The 19,880-nt window shown below is 44.3% G+C and overlaps 1 protein-coding gene across 3 annotated transcripts; it reads left to right on the top strand.

Annotated features, from left to right (window-relative positions):
- Positions 1 to 224: 224 nt before the first annotated feature.
- Positions 225 to 10,712, top strand: LOC139371243 (RNA-binding protein 38-like). 3 transcript variants are annotated; one of them, XM_071111464.1, is made up of 5 exons: positions 225 to 709; positions 3,247 to 3,385; positions 5,310 to 5,364; positions 9,030 to 9,194; positions 9,495 to 10,712. In XM_071111464.1, exons 1-5 carry the CDS (start codon positions 497 to 499, stop codon positions 9,607 to 9,609), a joined length of 687 nt encoding a protein of 228 aa, XP_070967565.1. In that variant the 5' UTR covers positions 225 to 496; the 3' UTR covers positions 9,610 to 10,712. The 3 variants fall into 3 exon arrangements, with proteins under 3 accessions (XP_070967565.1, XP_070967564.1, XP_070967563.1); XM_071111462.1 differs by having other exon boundaries at positions 318 to 411; positions 447 to 709; positions 9,030 to 10,706; XM_071111463.1 differs by having other exon boundaries at positions 3,247 to 3,370; positions 9,030 to 10,712.
- The last annotated feature ends 9,168 nt before the right edge of the window (positions 10,713 to 19,880 follow it).

Here is a 19,880-nt window from a genome sequence, read left to right as displayed (position 1 = left end):
TGTGCGCGATGCGCGCTTTCTGACTACTGTACAGTAGTGACTTGTCTTTGTGTAGTAAAGGACAAAAGCAGGTGCAGGAAGAACGCGTGGGGTCGGGCGAATGGGAGGGCTTGACTACATGAGAAAAAAAAATGTTATCCTGAATCATTGCCTATAGGCCAGAAATATAAAATGGGCGTGAACAGGCTCGGCGAGTATAAAATCTCTCCCGGAAATTTTTCAGTAGCGGCAAGTGAAGCAAACAAGTTAAAGGCGTAGAAGAACAGGGTGTATAATTGCAAGCAATGTACTGAAATATAGATGTAACAAGAAGTTAAAAGACTGAATCACGGAAAGAGAAACAAGCGAGAACAGACGCCTGTTGCCTATTTGAAGACATCGCTTGAACCGAACAGCTGCGTAGGCATTTAATGCTGGACAAATATCAATAGTTGGTTAACCAACTACCTTTTAACTGTTCACTAGTCTTTAGCCAATTTTTCTTACCGGCTCGCCAATGCTTTTGCATCAGTTCATGAACGGAGGCCTGGAAGTGATGCATTCTACAGCAATTCAAAAAGACACTACTTTTACAAAGATTTTCGTTGGTGGTTTGCCCTACCACACTAACGATGCATCCTTGAGAAAGTATTTCGAGGCCTTCGGCGATATCGACGAGGCGGTGGTGATAACGGACAGACAGACGGGGAAATCCAGAGGATATGGCTTTGTAAGTAACATTCTGACACTTGTCGGTAATGCAATTAGCCTACATCTTGCAGTGGCAGCACGTGCGTCTTACCAATGCATTCATTTGAGAATAATTCACAATCGGCAGCCCTAGAAATTGAGTTGCCTATAATATTAATGGTTGGTATAGCCTACTATTTGTTTTCTGTGCTGTTGTCTCTGGGCACATGCACGCCACGTTTCCTCCCACCACCAAGTTGTTCCATGTAACTGACTTATTTGCCTAGAGGAAAACAAGAATACTTGATGCTGCACCAAGTGTCTTTTTAATTAGAAATATTCCAAGCAGAATAAAATGCTGTCGCATTAAAGTTGCAAGTTGCGTATTGCGGTCATTCACACGCATGTCAAATTATTCCTTTCCTATAATGTGCTGCTTAAACACAAATGCAGTATTATTTTTTTGCCTTGCTGGCTGTATCACAGCTTTAATCAGGATGAGGGATCAAATTAGTTGACGGATAAGATATCCCCACATGTCTAATGTCCCTCTGCCTACCCCCGAACGAACACATCACATGCTGTCTCCCCACCAACCCCTCAGCGCTGGCCCATGAACGACCTAGCCTTTATCGCTTATGAGCGCGGCAAGGGCACTCACGGAAGTGCGAGCTGCTGTCTTCGCTTGCTTTATATGGTAATTTTGGCGCGGTAGGGACTCTCCACGACCCTCCTCCCATTGTAGAACCGAAGCACTCAGGCTTTACAAGTGGTGTTTATAGAATCATAACTGCTGTGGGAGTCGTTCTTTTGTATCCCAAGATGGATTGCTGTTCACTGCCTGAGTGCAGATCCCGAACCATGACACACACACCCCACCTTGTTGTGGTAGTAACTGTCAGATGGAAGTTTGGTGCACTTCCCCCTCCAGTGTGTCAACGTTCCTTATTTTATTTGACCTTTATTTAACCAGGTAGGCTAGTTGAGAATACGTTTACAACTGCAACCTGGCCAAGATAAAGCAAAGCAGTTCGACACACAACAACAGAGTTACACATGGAATAAACAAACATACAGTAGAAGTCTATATACAGTGTGTGCAAATGAGGTAGGATAAGGGAGGTAAGGCAATAAATAGGCCATGGTGGCAAAGTAATTACAATATACCAATTAAACACTGGAGTGATAGATGTGCAAGTAGAGATGATGGGGTGCAAAGGCACAAGATAAATAAATACAGTATGGGGATGAGGTAGTTGTATGGGCTATTTACAGATGGGCTATGTACAAGTGGTGCAGTGATCTGTGAGCTGCTCTGACAGCTGGTGCTTAAAGCTAGTGAGGGAGATATGAGTCTCCAGCTTCAATCACCACAGAGGGGTTTTATCGCCATAAATGGTTCTAGTAACTTTGTTTTATAAATCTTCAGCTCCTCATGAAATTCAGAATGTCTGCCAGGTTTTTTAACGACCCTCTGGTAATCAGCCATTGCAAGCAGGAAAGATTAACAAAGTATGTATGATGCAGATAAAAAGAAACCCACCTTCTCATAGTTACAATGAACAGGAACAGCAGAAATGCAAATATTTACCACAAATTTGGAGAGGTGAATCAGCATTTAACAGGCCAAAGATGGAATGGAAAACTGGTGTCTCTAATAGAGGCTGTGTTTACCCCTCATCCAGTTTAAAACTGTAAGACAATGGTACTCTGTTTATACATCAGCGGTGGCCAAAAAAAACAGTGGGTCTCAGTCATAAACGGTTACTGCTGCTGAGTCTGGTGTTTCAGGTCTGACTGGCTCAGGCATATGAGGGTGTTCCAGGTTGGGAAAGAGGTGTTTGCCACCTTGCATGCAGCAGAGGGCAGTTGCGGTTTCCCAACAGGGCTAACTCGACAATCCTGTTGCTCACTGCTTCAGTAGCAGGAGGAGAAAAATGGCTCTAAAGCCAGGCTTACCTTTAAACACACTCCAAAGGTGGATTAGTAGACCCCCTTCAATAGTTCCAGTGTCAACACAGCCTCAATTCTCATGTGTGTTCACAACGCATGGCCTGGAGTGGGCTTAGAACGTCTTCTCTAGTCTAAAGAGGTATGCTTCCCTCAACAGGCTAGAATAGATCTATAACTCGGATAAAACCCAAATATGTAGTCATCTGAGATCTTGAATTGGCAGAAGACCAAAACAATCAAAGCAGACTGATGCTGTCTAATGCCTTCAAAGGAGAGGAAGGGAGGGGTAGATTCTAACAATCTCCTTATTCTCTACTGCCTAATTGGATAAGCCCTTAATCATTACTGATTCATATTTCAGCAGACTTCTCTGACTGAGCTGCTGACCAAGTGTTCTGCGTCTTTTCTAAGTGATAATCACTGTGCTTTGTGTGCAGTTTCCTCTGTTCAGAAAGGGGGATTTAAGTGGTGGAAGGTGGACAGGGAGATTTCTGTGATGGCAGACAGTAGGGGTTGTTCTGCTTGTAGGGTTAGTGTGGCCCTAACCTTGAAATACTTTTTCATAGCTTGGATGCCATATATATTATATATTGCTAATATTGTCAGTGTCTGTGATTGTGTCAGGTGACAATGCTAGATCAGGGAGCAGCAGAGAGGGCCTGTAAAGACCCCAACCCCATCATTGACGGACGCAAGGCCAACGTAAACCTGGCTTACATAGGTGCCAAGCCCCGCGGTATGCAGATAGGTGAGCCGACCAGGGGTGAGTACAACCACCGGATGCACCAACACTACACTTGTCACACACCACATTGGCATGTTTTAGACAAATGTTTGCTGGTAAATGGTCATTCAGAAATCTCATATGCTACTCATGCCATATCGTACAGAAATGTACAAACATTTAAATTCATCTGGATTAACTTTCTTGCTCTATATACAGTTGAAGTCGGAAGTTTACATACACCTTAGCCAAATACATTTAAACTCGGTTTTTCACAATTCCTGACATTTAATCCTAGTAAAAATTCTTAGGTCAGTTAGGATCACCACTTTATTTTAGGAATGTTTAATATCTGAATAATAGTAGTGATTTTATTTCAGCTTTTTTCTTTCATCACATTCCCTGTGGGTCAGAAGTTTACATACACTCAATTAGTATTTGGTAGCATTGCCTTTAAATTGTTTAACCTGGGTCAAACATTTCGGGTAGCCTTGCACAAGCTTCCCACGATAAGTTGGGTGAATTTTGGCCCATTCCTCCTGACAGAGCTGGTGTAACTGAGTCAGGTTTGTAGGCCTCCTCGCTTGCACACGCTCACAAATGTTATATGGGATTGAGGTCAGGGCTTTGTAATGGCCACTCCAATACCTTGACTTTGTTGTACTTAAGCCATTTTGCCACAACTTTGGAAGTATGCTTGGGGTAATTTTCCATTTGGAAGACCCATTTGTGACCAAGTTATTTTCCTGACTGATGTCTTGAGATGTTGCTTCAATATATCCACATAATTTTCCTCCCTTGTGATGCCATCTATTTTGTGAAGTGCACCAGTCCCTCCTGCAGCAAAGCACCCCCACAACATGAGGCTGCCACCCCCGTGCTTCATGGTTGGGAAGGTATTCTTCGGCTTGCAAGCTTCCCCCTTTTCCTCCAAACATAACTATGGTCATTATGGCCAAGCAGTTCTATTTTTGTTTCATCAGACCAGAGGACATTTCTCCAAAAAGTATGATCTTTGTCCCCATGTGCAGTTGCAAACCGTAGTCTCTTTTTTTTTTTTATGGCATTTTTGGAGCAGTGGCTTCTTCCTTGCTGAGCGGCCTTTCAGTTTATGTCGATATAGATATAGGACTCGTTTCACTGTGGATATATATACTTTTTCTTCCAGCATCTTCACAAGGTCCTCTGCTGTTCTGGGATTGATTTTCACACCAATGTACGTTCATCTCTAGGAGACAGAACGCGCCTCCTTCCCGAGCGGTATGATGGCTGCGTGGTCCCATGGTGTTTATACTTGCATACTATTGTATGTACAGATGAACTTGGTCCCTTCAGGCATTTGGAAATTGCTCCCAAGGATGAATTGGCCTTGTGGAAGTCTACAAATGTTTGTTATTTTTCTGAGGTGTTGGCTGATTTCTTTTGATTTTCCCATATTGTCAAGCAAAGAGGCACATAGTTTGAAGGTAGGCTTTGAAATGCATCCACAGAGACACCTCCAATTGACTCAAATGATGTCAATTAGCCTATCGGAAGCTTTTAAAGCTATGAGTTTTCCAAGCTGTTTAAAGGCACAGTCAACTTAGTGTATGTAAACTTCTGACCCACTGGAATTGTGATATAGTGAATTATAAGTGCAATAATCTGTCTGTAAACAATTGTTGGAAAAATGATGTGCCATTCACAAAGTAGATGTCCTAACTGAGTTGCCAGAACTATAGTTAACAGGAAATTTGAGTGGTTGAAAAACAAGTTTTAATGACTCCAACCTAAGTGTATGTAAACTTCAACTGTATATATTAGGGGACTGGGTAATTGTGAGGGGGGGAAAGACACCTGTGTAATTTGCCATCTCTGCATGTGTTCTATATCATTAGTATGTTGCTTGAGTTACACACTGTTCTAGTCTCGCTGCCTCCTATGCATTGCAAATGTCTGACGGGTCGTTTTCTCGTTCTTCCAGGCATTTCCATTGGAGTGCAGCCTATTCACCCAGCGCTCATCCAGAGGCAGTATGGGTGAGTGAGTGGGCACTCTTTGTTTGTGCCCTCTATACCACAGTAATGCATCTTCTGAATTACACATACTTCTGCCAAATGAAGGTCTCTTGTTTAACGTGCATGTCAGTTAACCTCTGACATGCACATCTATGTGAGCGTTCTACAGATGTTGGACAACTTCACTTTTTTGTTTTCTAATGGTTGTAACATGGTACATTCCATGGACATGTGACTCAACCCCCTCTTTAGACCCTAAAGTTTCTACCTGGTTGAGTAGGCTCTCTCACTGAGAGGCTCCAGGGCAGTGTCTGTCTTGTAGAAACAGCCTTGAGGGAGGCCAGTCAATGATGGGTGTCCAGGACATTCACTCCGCTGAGCATTTAATGGCCATGTCACTGGAATGGGTTAGACACCACTGCCCCCACCCCTCAAGTCCTAGCTTTGATTTAATTACTCTAAGCCAGAAGTCCAAGCCCTTACATGCATGTAATAATATAAGATCGTGTCCATGGACTTTGGGTCCTTAGAATCCCCCCTCTGTTCATGTGCTTGTTGCTTAGTAACGGGCAGAGCCCTGCTCTGTGGGCATGTCTAACAGGTGTTGGCTCTTATTACAGCCTTTTACACCCCCTAATCCCCTGTGATTGACTGCAGCTCCAGCGAGTGGGAGAGATCCGAGATCTATATGGGCTGGTGACAGACACAAGCTGCTCCAAGATGGAGAGCACACGCTTGTTCTTTCAGCCTTCCTTCCGCTCAGACCCTTAAACTGAATGTGGTGGAATGGTTGGGTGTGGCTATTTGATCATAATGTAGCCCTATCAGAGTGGCCTACCATTAAAAAAAATTTTTTCAACTATGGAGAAAATGCATCCCCTTAATCTCTTGCATAGTTTGTTTTGTTTCAGTATGTTGCTAATATTGTGTTTATTCTATCACAATTCTCACCGTAAAAGGAAACGGTGATAGTGCTAATGGGGAAAACTCTGAACTTCATTCAACTTTCTAATCTCGTGATTCTCTGCGCACACTGATATTTCTTCTGCTCAGCAGTCCCAGGGAACATTAAGGGAGGCGGGGCGATGGCTTTCTCTGAAGAGGCATTGTGCTTAATGACGCTGTGCTTTCACCAGGCGCCAAACCTCCTGCAGCTTTCACATGTTTTTTTTTTCTTAATCATCATGATTACTTTTCTATATTATATTGTACTTCCAGGTCAGAATTTGGGATTCCATAAGGACCTTTTGTAGAATTTGTTTTAACCTGTAGCCTTTTGTTCTGGTATGTGGCGGGAAAAAAAGTGGAAAAATAGCCTCTGGATATGTAGGTAGGAACTAATAATTGGCAGTGGATTTATTTTCCATCAAAGGCTCCTTTTGCTGTTTTATCCAGTCGTTTAACCACAAACGTATAGCTACATTCAGCTTGACTTGATGAAGACCTTCGATTTGTTCACCATGACTTAAATGTGATGCTAGAGGAAGTCAGTCTGTCTGCTCTACCAGCCCCACCTCCCTACCATCCGCCGAGTGGTACTTGTCACACCCACCTGTCATCCAAAAAAACAGCTGACCTCTGATCCCTCTGTCCCCCAGACCCCCACAGGCCCTGTGATGTCGGAGTTAGGTTAGAGCTCACTGCTCTGTTCTGCTTCCCTGTTTCATCTCCTCTTCTCTCTCTTTTCTATCTGCATCACTTCTCATCCTCTTTTAGTCATTTTCCTTAACTTTTCTATCAAGATTGCAGTGTTGACCTATATTTTGTTGTGCCTCAAAGTTCAACCAGAGGTCAGAGCTAGAGTCCTGTGGCCACACTATTACAAGGCCACAGAAAGAGGCTCATCTGTATGTGAATCTGCGTATGCCTCAGTCTTGCATGGTCATCTGTCTGGGTGGGGGGGGTGGTGTCTGAATGGTTCTTTGTGAGTAACTGACCGTTAGAGGGGTAGACAGTGCGTATCAACCTGCTCTGCGCCCTCTGCCACGGGCTCCTGATTCTGATTACCTTCATCTATAGCGATCATATACTTCTTGTTAGTGTATACCACTCAGCGGGCTACAGTGACCTAACTATTCCATGCCTACCTACACAAATAAATACTTGCTATGTGAGTGGACCCAGGCAACAGACTGCTGTATCATATCAGCATAATGTCTTTAGACGTTGCGAAAAAGCTTAGCCACTAGCTTCACTCTCACATGATGGAGCCATCTCGTGCTGCGTCTCCAATATAGTATTAATGAGGAATCTGATAATGAATGAATGTTATTGTTAACCCCCACTATCCTCCCAAACCCCCTCATGGTTGCTCTGTACTCCCAGCTGAACAGTATGCCGAAGGGGGGAGTGAAGATACCCGAGGTGCAGGCTTCGTACTGCCTTGTTTGGAGGCTCCCAGGAGGAGGGTAGCAGGCAGCTGTGACTGATCCCGCCCCTCTCTAAGGTGCCAGCAATGGCTTGAGAGTGCAGCAATGGATTGGAGTGCCAGGTTATGCTGATTAGTGCCTCTCTTTCCTATTATGGCATGGTTTGGGGTTTGCAGTGGTGACTTCTGTTGCTGTTTAATGTTCCAGTGTGGGGCTGAAGGGTGTGGTATGTGTTAGGCAGGTTGCAATTAGATTGTGTGCGTCGGTCCTGTCACCCCTTACCCCTGCACTCTCCCTTTTTGCTGTGTTTGAGTTGACACCACTCAATAGTCTTCCATTGCTTCATTCCCTTGTCTTTTGTTATGGCCATTGATCTGAATGGAAACTGGTAAACACAACATGGTGGTAACCCATCTGGTCCTTTCACCCATCAGTGGCCGTGAAGTTGGAGACAAGGAAAGGAAGCCATCAGAGTATTGAAACCCAGCTGAGAAGTGTTGATTTTGTCTGCTGTGACTTCAATGTCTTGGTATTCTTTCACCGAACATACTGCCTTTTCCTACCAGACTCTCCGTGTGAGAGGGGTGACAAAGTTCCCCTCGCTCTCATGAGCTCTGTTTTTGGTTCATGTTTGCAGTGAGTGGAGTTTCCCCTCCAGCTGTAGTATTAAGGGGGGGGGGGGGGGGTCTCTAAACGGCACCAGTTTTGCAGGGGGGAGGTCCCTAGCTCTTCCTTTGCCATCAGACTGGGGAGAATGAGCTGTCCCCATACTCCATAACACTAATCACTAGTACGAGAAGGCTTTGCGCACAGCACACCCAACTGGCTAGCAACCTGCCTTGATAGGCCCTCTACCACTGATATCCAATGTAACTTCCGCGCAAAACAGGAACCACAACTCTGTTACTGTCATCACACTTCCTGTGTGTGTACTCAGCGAGTGAAGCGCAGCAGCTGTTAAAACACGATGTCTGGGCTTGAAAACCTGCTAGTAAAGGCTTTCTCGCTGCCCCCCCTCTCTCTATCTCTGGGGGCCCTACCTAACAGGTTCAGTCGGTTTTCAACTGATGAGAAGTGTTGATCTCTTCTCCCTACCTCGTGCTTTGTCACGTTTAGTGGGTGGTGTTGAATCTGGCCAGTGTCTTGCCCACCACCACTACTGTGGATACACAACACATACACAGCACAACTCTAATTTATATTCAAGACCTGCTAACCCTACTGGAGAATGTAAATAACAGAATCCAGTCCTTGGCTTTCTTTGCTCCTGTTCATTGTGTTTTCCAGTATGTAACTTGTGTCCTGTTTGTTTTCTAGGTTGGCCCAGCAGTATGTGTACCCCCAGGCCTACCTTCAGCCTAGCCTGGTGCTCCCTTCTCAGGTGTCATCCTCCGTCAGCTCCCCCTACCTGGACTACAGTGCTGCTTACACCCAGTACGCCCAGGCCGCATTCGAGCATTACCCCTACGCCGCCTCCCCAGGGTTCCTGGGCTACGGCTACGCCCCCAGCCCTGCCACCGCCCCCTCCCAAGCCTCCGCCCCAGCCACTATTCACCAGACCCTCCCCACAGGGGCAGGCCCAGCACCCGCCTTCCTGCAGTACGCCCCCCAGCAGCACGTTCAGCCAGACCGCATGCAGTGAGGAGAGGCAGGATGCAAGGAGTCCTATAGGCCTGGGGCGTCACCCTGGACTGCCCATGCCTCAGCCAGGGCTTTCAGGGAATGGGCTGAAGGACTATTGCATTGTACCATCAGGATGAGCCCCCTCATGGGTCTTGGGAGGGTTTTGATGACCGGATGGGAGGCTAGAATTAAACGTGTGGTCACTGAGGGCTTCCAGATGCAGACACTTGATTTTTTTTATTATTACTGTCTATCTTTATTGTATCAGTGTTAGTATCATCTTATTATCAATGTAATTATTATATTTTGTTTCAACAAAAAAACGCTACATACTTGTATTTGAAGAGAGCGAAGGGGGGGGGGGGCTTACCTGGACATTGACCCCTCACCCCCCTCGTCTTTGCCAGGGCATGGGTTAAGTGAAGGCACTGCTGCTTGGATACATAGTGGTTGGGAATTGGGTGAGAGGCACAGTGCCAACTGTTTCCATCCACACCAGAGGCGAGGACTCAGCTGTCTGACACACCCCCGGTGTTACTGGTCCTACACCATGGGTGGTCGTGGTTCTCTCTGAGCCTTTCAGAGGTCATCAAGGACTAAATGGAGAGCGGAGATTCTGGGATGATCCCCCCCCTTCTCCGAGACTGTGAAATTGTTAAAGTCAGGACTACATTTCTTTTTTATTAAAGAGGCCTTAACTCCTGTTTTTACAACACTTCCTTTTAACCCCTTAACTCAGAGCTAACAGGGAGAGTCCTTACTCATTTTCACATGGCTTGGGCTCTTCATATTTATACCAGACACTCTTGTAGTCTATTGGCACACTTTGTCTTGATTATTGGAGACCTAAGTAGATAGCCATATGCAGGAAGTGGGAGGAGGGGTCAAAGAGCATTGGGCGTTGACGTGCAAGGTAGCTGACACCGATACCCACTACCTGTTTATTTAGTCTAACTGTTCATCTAAGATTGTCAAATGTTGATCTCTCAAAGGACATTCATGTACAGTATTTTTAAATGTTTCCATTATCAAGTACATTTATTATACTATATTTATGTTTAGGTATTTATAGGAAATTCTAAGTTAATAATTTGTTAACTTGGTCCAAATAGTTGCAGCACTGAAGTCCTTTAACTTGGTAAGTGTATGTGCAAATCCACAAATGTGTCTTTATTCATTTGATGGACATTTTCTTTTCCATTTTTCCTGGGAACCCATTGGGTTTTCCTGTATGCACAACTCTAGATGCTTTAGTTTCTCCGGCTGCTGGCTGGGATCAGACTCTGTTACTTTCAGAAAGATGTCATTTCCAGTCCCTTCAAAGAAGCCATACCAAAAAAAATCTTGAAAAATAAAGAATTTGTATTTATAAAAAAAGTCTACTCCTTTCCTGATTTACTTGCAACATTTTCAAACTTGATGCCTTCATGAAGAGCAGAACATTTACAAATACTTTGCCATATTCTCGCCATAGATGTATAAAGAAATGGGGTTCTTAATCTCTAGAGGGGCTCCTTTAGTCACTTCTAATGTGTACAAAGAGCTTCAAACTAGCTCCTTTTGGGGTGTGGTTGTTATCCCAGTTCTGTGCTGTCTGCTTTGGTGGGGGTCAGGAGCAGGAGGCACATGCTTTATCAGCCCACACTACAACATGCCAGGGGCACAGGGTGTTCCCAGACCCAACACACACACTGTTGCTGGGGAGATGAGACACTTGGAACTGTAGAACCAGAAGGGGAGGGGTTTGGTATGTGGTTAAAAGCACTTTGTTATCTGTCAAAAGGTTTACTTGTTTGGTTTCTGCATATCGTGAGGCCTCAACATGGAGGTGTTTTATTGTACCCGCAGACTAAAGTACAAGGTTGTGACGCAGCACTGGCATGGCTTATGAAGGTATAACTGAGGAAGGACCATGTGTATATTTAAAGCGCGCGGAGGGATACCAGATGGCTTTCTTGCAGTATGCTGGACGTTTTAACAGTACTGGTTCATACATATTTAAATAAGCAATCTTCAGTAATGGAATAGATGTCTCAGGGGTTACAGTTACATTGTTGAATCATGTCCTAGGTGTTTATGGCCAGTGTGTGTGGTCTGAGGTGACATTACTGTGTTGGAGAGCACTGAGTTAGTGCTGTGAATGTATGGATGTCTCATTGTTTTCCCTGCTCTCCCTATCTCCTCCCAATCGTCTGGCTCTCTCACTCTCTCCTCTCAGTTTCTTATTGTCTCTCTCCATTTTCATTCTCAGCCTTCGAACTCTCCATCTCTCTCCCTCCCCTCTATCTCTCCTTCCTATTGCCTCTGTTTTTCCTCATCACACTGTGGTTCTTATCTTACACTCTCCCTCTCATTCTTACCCTTCCTCTTTCACCTTCTCACTGTCTCTCACTGAATCATAAGGGGAGAACAGAGCCAAGTGTCAGGTTGATGAACAAGGTCATACAGGCCCAGAGGAGCAAGTTTTGCTGAGTCACCATCAGGCCTCACACACACATTCTACAGTGCAGGCTGCTCTGCACACTCAAATCTAACTCCACACGCTCTACTCTGAGTCGTGCTCTGACGTCAAGGGATTCCTCAGAACTGTCATAACTCAGTCCTGTCTTATCAGCCCCCAGCTACACTTTCATCATACCTCCAAATTAAAAGACTTTCTTCACTTGGCTCAGTTAACCTCTCACTTCACCCCTCTTGGTTTCACTATGTGTTGATTGTTCATGTTGAGGTGAATTTCCACTACATCCCTCAAGACACCTTTTATAACTCTCTGTGATGCCCCTTGCAAGTTTTTTTTGAGGGGAAAACTGAAAACTAGCTGTTATTGCTAGAGGTTTGGTCTATTAACTAATTCACGGCGAAAACTCCATCCCACCAAAACAGGCTGAAATTTCAGGCAGCCTTTCAAACAGCTCTTATATTCGAAGGGCATTATCATAATGTTCACAATTTCACAGTATTATTCCAACCTCATAGTGTGAAAATATAAAACACAGGAAAATCAAGTTTTTGACTGGGCTTTTAAGAGTAAGAGACGTACACTGAGTGTACAAAACATTAAGAACACCTTCCTAATATTGAGTTGCACACCACCACCCCTTGATTTTGCCCTCAGAACAGTCTTCATTAGTCTGGGAATTAACTCTACAGGATGACAAAAGCGTTCCACAGGGTTGCTCGCTTTTGTTGACTCCAGTGCTTCCCACAGTTGTGTCAAGTTGGCTGGATGTTCTTTGGGTGGTGGACCATTGTTGATACACATAATAAACTTGTCTCCTCCTCTTCATCTACACTGGTTGAAGTGGATTTAAAAGGTGACATCAATAAGGGATCATAGCTTTCACTTGGATTCACCTGGTCAGTCTATGTCATGGAAAGAGCATGTGTTCATAATGTTTTGGACACTCAGTGCACAGTATTCTGTTAAATACATTTTTTATTAACTGTCTTCATGATGGAACAGTATGGATTGAAGGAAACTCCTTAACAAAACACCCACAGGAAAATGTGGACATTCTGGTATATCCTATTGCGTACTACTACTGGAATGTTGTGCAATGTTGCAATATTAAAAGGACCCATCTACTACAACACTGTATTCTGTTTCTTCTGTAAACACACCTCCCCCAAACAAAAATTCAGCTTCTCTGGCCCTCTGTCCATCTCGCCACCCAGCTGTATCTGTGGTCCTGTGTGACAATCTGAAGTGGTCCTGCTGGGGCCTGGGTAATATCAGCAACCATTTCAGATAGGGTCAGCTCTATATTTACCCACCCTCTTAGAGGGAGCTGAGTATTCAGCCCTGACCTGTGTCTTATTCCCGTGCCGGCCCAGAGAGATTACATGGACATGTCTGGAGTTGGGTAGAGTGTTGGGGATAGGTATGTGGAACATAGACGGATGGGGCAGAGGGCTGATATGTGGTACGGTATTGGGAACAGGGGATAGGGATGGGGGCATAGAGGGAGAGGGCAGCCAGGCAGGGGGTTGTTGGGAAGGCAGAGAGGTTTTATGTCCCTCTGAGCAGCCTGCTTTCATGGACATAATCTAGAAAGGAGAGGATAGGTTGCTGTGGAGAGGGGGCTGCAGAGCGTTAAGTGGGAAGGTGGCGGGTTATTGTGTGTTCCCAAAAATCAGGCTTGCTCCCTATCAGTTGGTCTAATGGACCTCTGTGTGATTCTCACACTCAGAGCCATTAAAAGGCATGGGTGGGTGGTGATAATGAAGACAGTTACTATTCAGAGTATCTAAGGCAGGCTGATACTGGCAGTCATGTGCATCAAAGGCTGTTAAACTAAATGGCAGTGGAGGTTGGTTAATTGGTGTTTATGTGTTTGCAGGGTGTTTGCTAGGTCATGCGTGTTTTATTCTAGATCTATGATGCACTCGGACATATACATTATCTTGGTGCTAATTACAGACTGTTGCTTGCGCAGATTGTGCCCTGGGAGTGTGAATATGTGCGAATTTACAGGAAGTGTGAGCGAGAGCAATGAAATATATTTCTGTGTGTGTGACAGAGAGCGAGAGGGAGAGAGAGGTAGTGTGTGTGCGCGCTCTCCATCACCCTTGTGGTGGAGTCTGTGTTTTACTCTCTCTCTCCCTTCAGGTCCTCCATGTCTTCAGGCCTGTAATTTGATCTGAGTTTGTCTCACTCAGTTAGAGCTTGGGGATGGCAGGCAGGATCAGTGTGTAATCATTGTCTCAGTCTCCAGAAGACAGACAGACAGGCCAGGCCTGGCGAAGATTGCAAAACCCTCTTATCTCCATATCTTTCCCCTGTCCACTACTCTGTTTACACCACGCCAGTCTATATGCACTGTTCACCTGCCCTAACACATACTTTCCCCAGCGATGTGTGGTTGGGGCCAGCCTGCTAACATACAGGACATGGACCTTACACTCCTTTTGGTGATATCACATATCGACAAGGTGAGGGGAGATGAGAGGTGAAAGGTTAGCATGAGGAGGGATGAGAAGAGAGGGTGAGGTGAGGTGGGGTGTGTGGTTGTGTGAACGTTTATGATGGGAGGGGGGTGAGGAATTGTTAGGGTGAGTAGGGGTGAGAGTAAAGAGTGAGGGGGCTTGAAGGTTAGGGTGAGAGTAGAGAGTGGGGGGGGGGGGGGTTAGGGTGAGTAGAGAGTGAGGGGGGATGCACTGATACTGTTAGTTTCACTTTTAACAAACTGGAAAAGGGGATACCTAGTCAGTTATTCAACTGAATGCATTCAACTGAAATGTGTCTTCCGCATTTAACACAACCCCTCTGAATCAGAGAACACGTGTCTCTCTGCTTCTTCCTAACCCCCTTTCCCCACCCCCACCCCAAACATGACACTCTACTGCTAAGGATCAAACCATACCGTGCCACACAGTCACAATGTGAGAGGGCGCTCGCGTGTTCTCTCCACACGGGGGTTTCCTTGATTTCAAGCTAGATTTCCTTTTTCTCTAGTCAGCATGCAGACACCCAGGGCTGGGCCCCTAAATACCCGCAACAGCGCCCCAGAGAGAGCTACTATTTGGGGGGAGAGGAGAAGAAGGAAGAGAGGAGAGGCTCTGTGGCTGGACTTACAGAGACAGAGAGGCCTGAAAGCCTGATGCCTTCTGACAGCTGAGCTTCCTCATTCAGTGTGTCATTCACAGCCGCAAACAGGGATGTGTGCCCACACGCACACACACTCGACACACACACTCACGAGCATAAATGTACTCGTACAAGCAGACACGCTAACACATCCACAAACACACATAAAAAGAAAATGCACATACACACTTGCTCTGTCTCACACACACACTTTGACATTGACTCTGACTGGCTGTGCTGTGGAGTTGTTAGTGTGGAAGGGAATGGCTGTTTATGTAACGGTGAGTCTCTGTTATCTGCTCTGCTCTGCATGGATGTTATTCAGCCTCTCAGGGCCGGCCTTTGAAGCATTCTAACTGATCTTGTTTCAGACGGCCAGTACAATATCAGCATGAGGTGTGTGTGTGTGTGTGTGTGTGTGTGTGTGTGTGTACGTGTTCCACTGGGCACAGACATCAGTTCAACGTCTAGTTTTGATTTACATTTGTTTGAGTTGTCAACTAACACAAATTCAACGTGAAATCAACAAAAATTGTCACAATTTCATTGGATTTAGGTTAAAAGTTGGGTAATAAATATATGAAATTCCTTTACGTTGATGACTTTTTTCAAATCCGTTCGGTTTTCCAAGTTGATTCACATTCAGTTTCTTTGTTAAAATGACTTGGAAACAGAGATGATTCAACCTGTTTTTGCCCAGTGGGCGTGTGGGAGGCTCCACACTCAGTTCCCCTCCATGTTTGAAGGCTCTACAGTATTTGTGTTCTCATAAGGGCCATTGTGTGTGGCCACTCCACAGGAGAGAGCAGACAACAGCTGTAAGGGGGATGTTAAAGACACAATGACGCATTTTCTCTCCCTCTGTCCATCCATGACTTCTGAATCTTGGCCCCCTGCTGTCATTGTTGTCATATGGAGACAGCTGCAGAGATGGCCAATTGTTAACTAACACACTTGGAAACAACATGAAGAGTTGTATTTTGTGAGTCAGGTAAGGTTGGTACCTACCAGCCATATTGCAGCTTTGTTAGTTTGTAAAGGCATGTATATGAATAGCTGTTTCACTATGCAAGTGTCAATATGTCTGTGTGTGTGTGTGTGTGTGTGTGTGTGTGTGTATTTCATCCTGCTGATAAGCGAGGAGGCACTTGTGTTGTTAATGATGATTGAGATAAAACTGTTTGGTGCGACAGAGCAGCTGCATGCTGACAGTGGCACCATGCTACAGCTGGCGGAGGAAAACGGGGCAGTCAATTACTGATCAAAGTGACTGAGAGACAGGAACAGTGAAGATGCGAGGGGGGTTATAGACTAAATCTAGTCACTCTCACCTGTTTTGTGCAACTATCTCAAGAACTCTGTGTTATAAGTGAGATTTGTCCATTTAGATTCAATCTCAAGAGATTCTACAAGGGGAAAGTCAAAGTGACCTCAAATGAGGGAGGCAGGGAGAAAGAAACCAATAAGGAGAAAGGGGACAAAGGTGTTTTGGTCATAGAAATTAGATAAGAAAGGATCAAACATGACTATAGCATCAAAGATACTTGGTCAGTATTCACAGACAGAAGTTCATCTGAAGGCCACCTCCTAATCTGCCACAGTATCTTCCTCTGTGAGGCATAACTCCTCACACTCCCCCTCCCTTATTTTTCTTAATTGTTTTTCAGTCTCCCTTCAACCTCTCCTATTTTAGTGCAGTATGTTCCGCCTAATATTATTTGCCCTCTCTCAGGTAAAGATAAAAACTCTGTTAAGATATTTGACAGAAAATCATGTGCACCGGCAGTGTGGCAGTGTTTCCAGTCCGAGGTGGAGCACTCTGCTCTGCTCTCTCAGGAAGGAGGAGTATATTCCACACAGATTCACCACAGCTCTTTATAAGAAGAGAGAGAAAAAAGGCCTTAAGCCTCTATATTTAGACAGACGTTATTGAGCCTCTTGTCTCTTTTTTCCCCTCTGCTGCTGTCAGGAATCCCACCAAAGCCATGTGGGCGGGCAGGCAGGCCTTTCTCTCCCGGAAAACAGAGGGGAGAGGGAGAATAATAATGTTGTTGATAATAACAGAGCAGGCAGACAGTGTGAGAGAGAAAGAGGAGGAGAGAGATAGTCACAGTGGGTGTCACTGTGCCTCACATCCCAGCCTACAATTCTAGGAAGAGAGAACGTTTTTGTAATGTTACCCGTAATGTTCCCCTAATGTTTGAGTGTCCAGTTTTCCGTTAGTTAGGGGAACATTCTATGTTAGCAAACACCTTCTGAGAACTGTTTTAGCATGTTGACGTTAGAGTTAGGAGAACATTCCTTTGATGTAAAACAGAACATAAACAGAACGTGGTTACCATGTTCTCAGAATATACAAGTCATGTTCTATTCATGTTTCCTGAACGTTCAAGTGTCCAGTTTTCTGAGGGTTGGGAGAATATTCTATCAACGTCCCACCGAATATACACAGAACATAGTTGCCATGTTGTCAGAATATAAGATATTAATGTTCTAGACATGTTTCATGAGAAAGTTGCAAGAACATTTCTGTGTATCAGATGTCAGGACATCGCCTGATGGAATCAAAGAAATGTTATCCCCACCCCAAAATGGTTTCATCACATATTATTACTGTTGCCAAACCAATCAAGGCCCTGATTGGTGAACCATTTGTCCATTCATAGCTCTTTTTCTGCAAGGTTAGGGATAGTCACACAGCACTTAACATAGTGTTTACAACTTACATATTTCACACTTGTGCTCATTGTGCATGTTCATTTATACACAAATTATTACGGTAGTCAACAGTTCTCACCTAGGATTTGAACTAACAACCTCTCGGTCCAAGGTATGCCAATCTTCCTGCTACACCATGTCCAAGACATGTGTTAGTTATTCTGACAATTCTCATCAGTGATTTGATTTATTTATTTTAGCAATTTAAGGGCTTTCAGAATAGTTATCTAATGTTGGTGGGGCTTGTTAACCTGTTTTAATAATACTCCTGAATCACTATGATAAAGAAAGTGTTTTTTGAGTGTACTGTGCTTTTAACAGAGATGAGATTTACTTCAAAGTGCATATCAAGTTGTTTCAGATCTACACAAGTGTGTATGGAAGAAGGGGTAGTGTTTCTGCTGGACAGCATATTATTAACAATACTGGCCCAATAAGTACATGTCCTAGAGACAACCCTTATTGAGACAGTGGTTAGGGTGTTCACCATTGGTATGGATGGCCTGGGTTCGAGTCCCGCTAGGGGAATCACACCACATTCTTAGCAGAACATCAGGTCAATATTTGGCAACAGTGACAACCCACCCATCTGATCTAATTAGTTGTAACTGTTGCCAAATAATAACATTGACATATATTGCTAAGAACGTTGGAGTAGGGTGATTCCCCTAGCGGGTCTCGAACCCAAGCCACCAGAACCAATGTCTAACGACCAACCACTGTCCCAATAAGATATATTTCTAGGGCTGCACTTATTGGGCCAGGATAGTTTGGCCCTGTATACACTGAGTGTATAAAACATTACATGGACTCTACAAGGTGTCAGAAGCATTCCACAGGGATGCTGGCCCATGTTGACTCAAATGCTTCCCACAGTTTTTTCAAGTTGGCTGGATGTCCTTTTGGTGGTGATGGGCCATTCTTGATACACATGGGAAACTGTCGCGTGTGAAAAACCCAGCAGTGTTGCAGTTCTTTACACAAACCGATGCACCAGGTACCCACTGCCATACTCTGTTCAAATGCACTTAAATATTTTGTCTTATCCATTCATCCTCTGAATGGCACATACACAATCCATGTCTCAATTGTCTCAAAGCTTAAAACTCCTTCTTTAACCTGTCTCCTTCACTTTAACATTTTTTAAACATTTAACAAGTGACATCAATAAGGGATCATAGCTTCCACCTGGATTTACCGGGTTAGTCGATGTCATGGAAAGAGCAGGTGTTCTTATTGTTTTGTACACTCAGTGCATGTAAACAAATTGATAGGTGTAAGCAATAGGGTGAATGCAAATCAAATTTTATTTGTCACATACTTCGTAAGCAACAGGTATAGACTAACAGTGAAATACTTACTTACGGGCCCTTCGCAAAAATTCAGATAGAAAAATAAAAAACAAATAATGCCACAAGGAATAAATACACAATGAGTAACAAGAACTGCAAGTCCATGTGCAGGGATACAAGGTAATTGAGGTAAATATGTACAGTGCCTTCAGGTAGTATTTAAACCCCTTGACTTATTCATGTTCTGTGTATGTTTGGTGGAAGGTTGATGGAATATTCTCCTAACCCAAACAGAAAACTGAACACATGAATGTTCTTGCAATGTTCCCATGAAATGTGTCTAGAACATTAATATCTGATGTTCTGAGAACATGGTAACAATGTTCTGAGTAAGTTCTATTTGCCATTAAGGGAATGGTCTCTTGGAAACGTTCCTTGTACATCACAAGAACATTCCTATGAAAATGTTAGTTAATGATCTAATGAGACTGTAAAGGGAACGTTTTGGGAATGTTTTGGGAATATTTGTTGTTAGCTGGGATATTGGGAGCTCTTCAACGGCTGTCATCAAAATCCCCATCAGTGTGCTGTCTCTCCCAGTGGCCTGGTGGGATGGAGAATGTCAGTACAGGGCACGTATTATCAGCCTCTCATGGGTCCTTCTACTGCCCCCTTGACAGGCATCTCCACTCTGTTCCACCTCCTGGATTGTTTAGGCACCCTATGGTGACTATAATTGTTTCAGTTATATGCAAAAATTAGCTTGTGTGTCTGTTTGCACATCTGTGTGTGTGTGCGTGTGGGAATTTTATAGCCTGCTTATCTGAGTTCACTGAACTTAAAGTTGCTCTCCATATACGTCTCGTATCAGGCCTTATCTCCATTGTCACTCAAGACTTCTCTCAAGAGCTTTGACCTCTGCTGTCCAAATACAGTGAAAGACAAACA

This window comes from Oncorhynchus clarkii, chromosome 17, assembly GCF_045791955.1.
Source record: "Oncorhynchus clarkii lewisi isolate Uvic-CL-2024 chromosome 17, UVic_Ocla_1.0, whole genome shotgun sequence".
NCBI classification, from domain to species: domain Eukaryota; kingdom Metazoa; phylum Chordata; class Actinopteri; order Salmoniformes; family Salmonidae; genus Oncorhynchus; species Oncorhynchus clarkii.
Note: the sequence above shows the minus strand (reverse complement) of the source record. Positions and strands in the feature narration are given on the sequence as shown.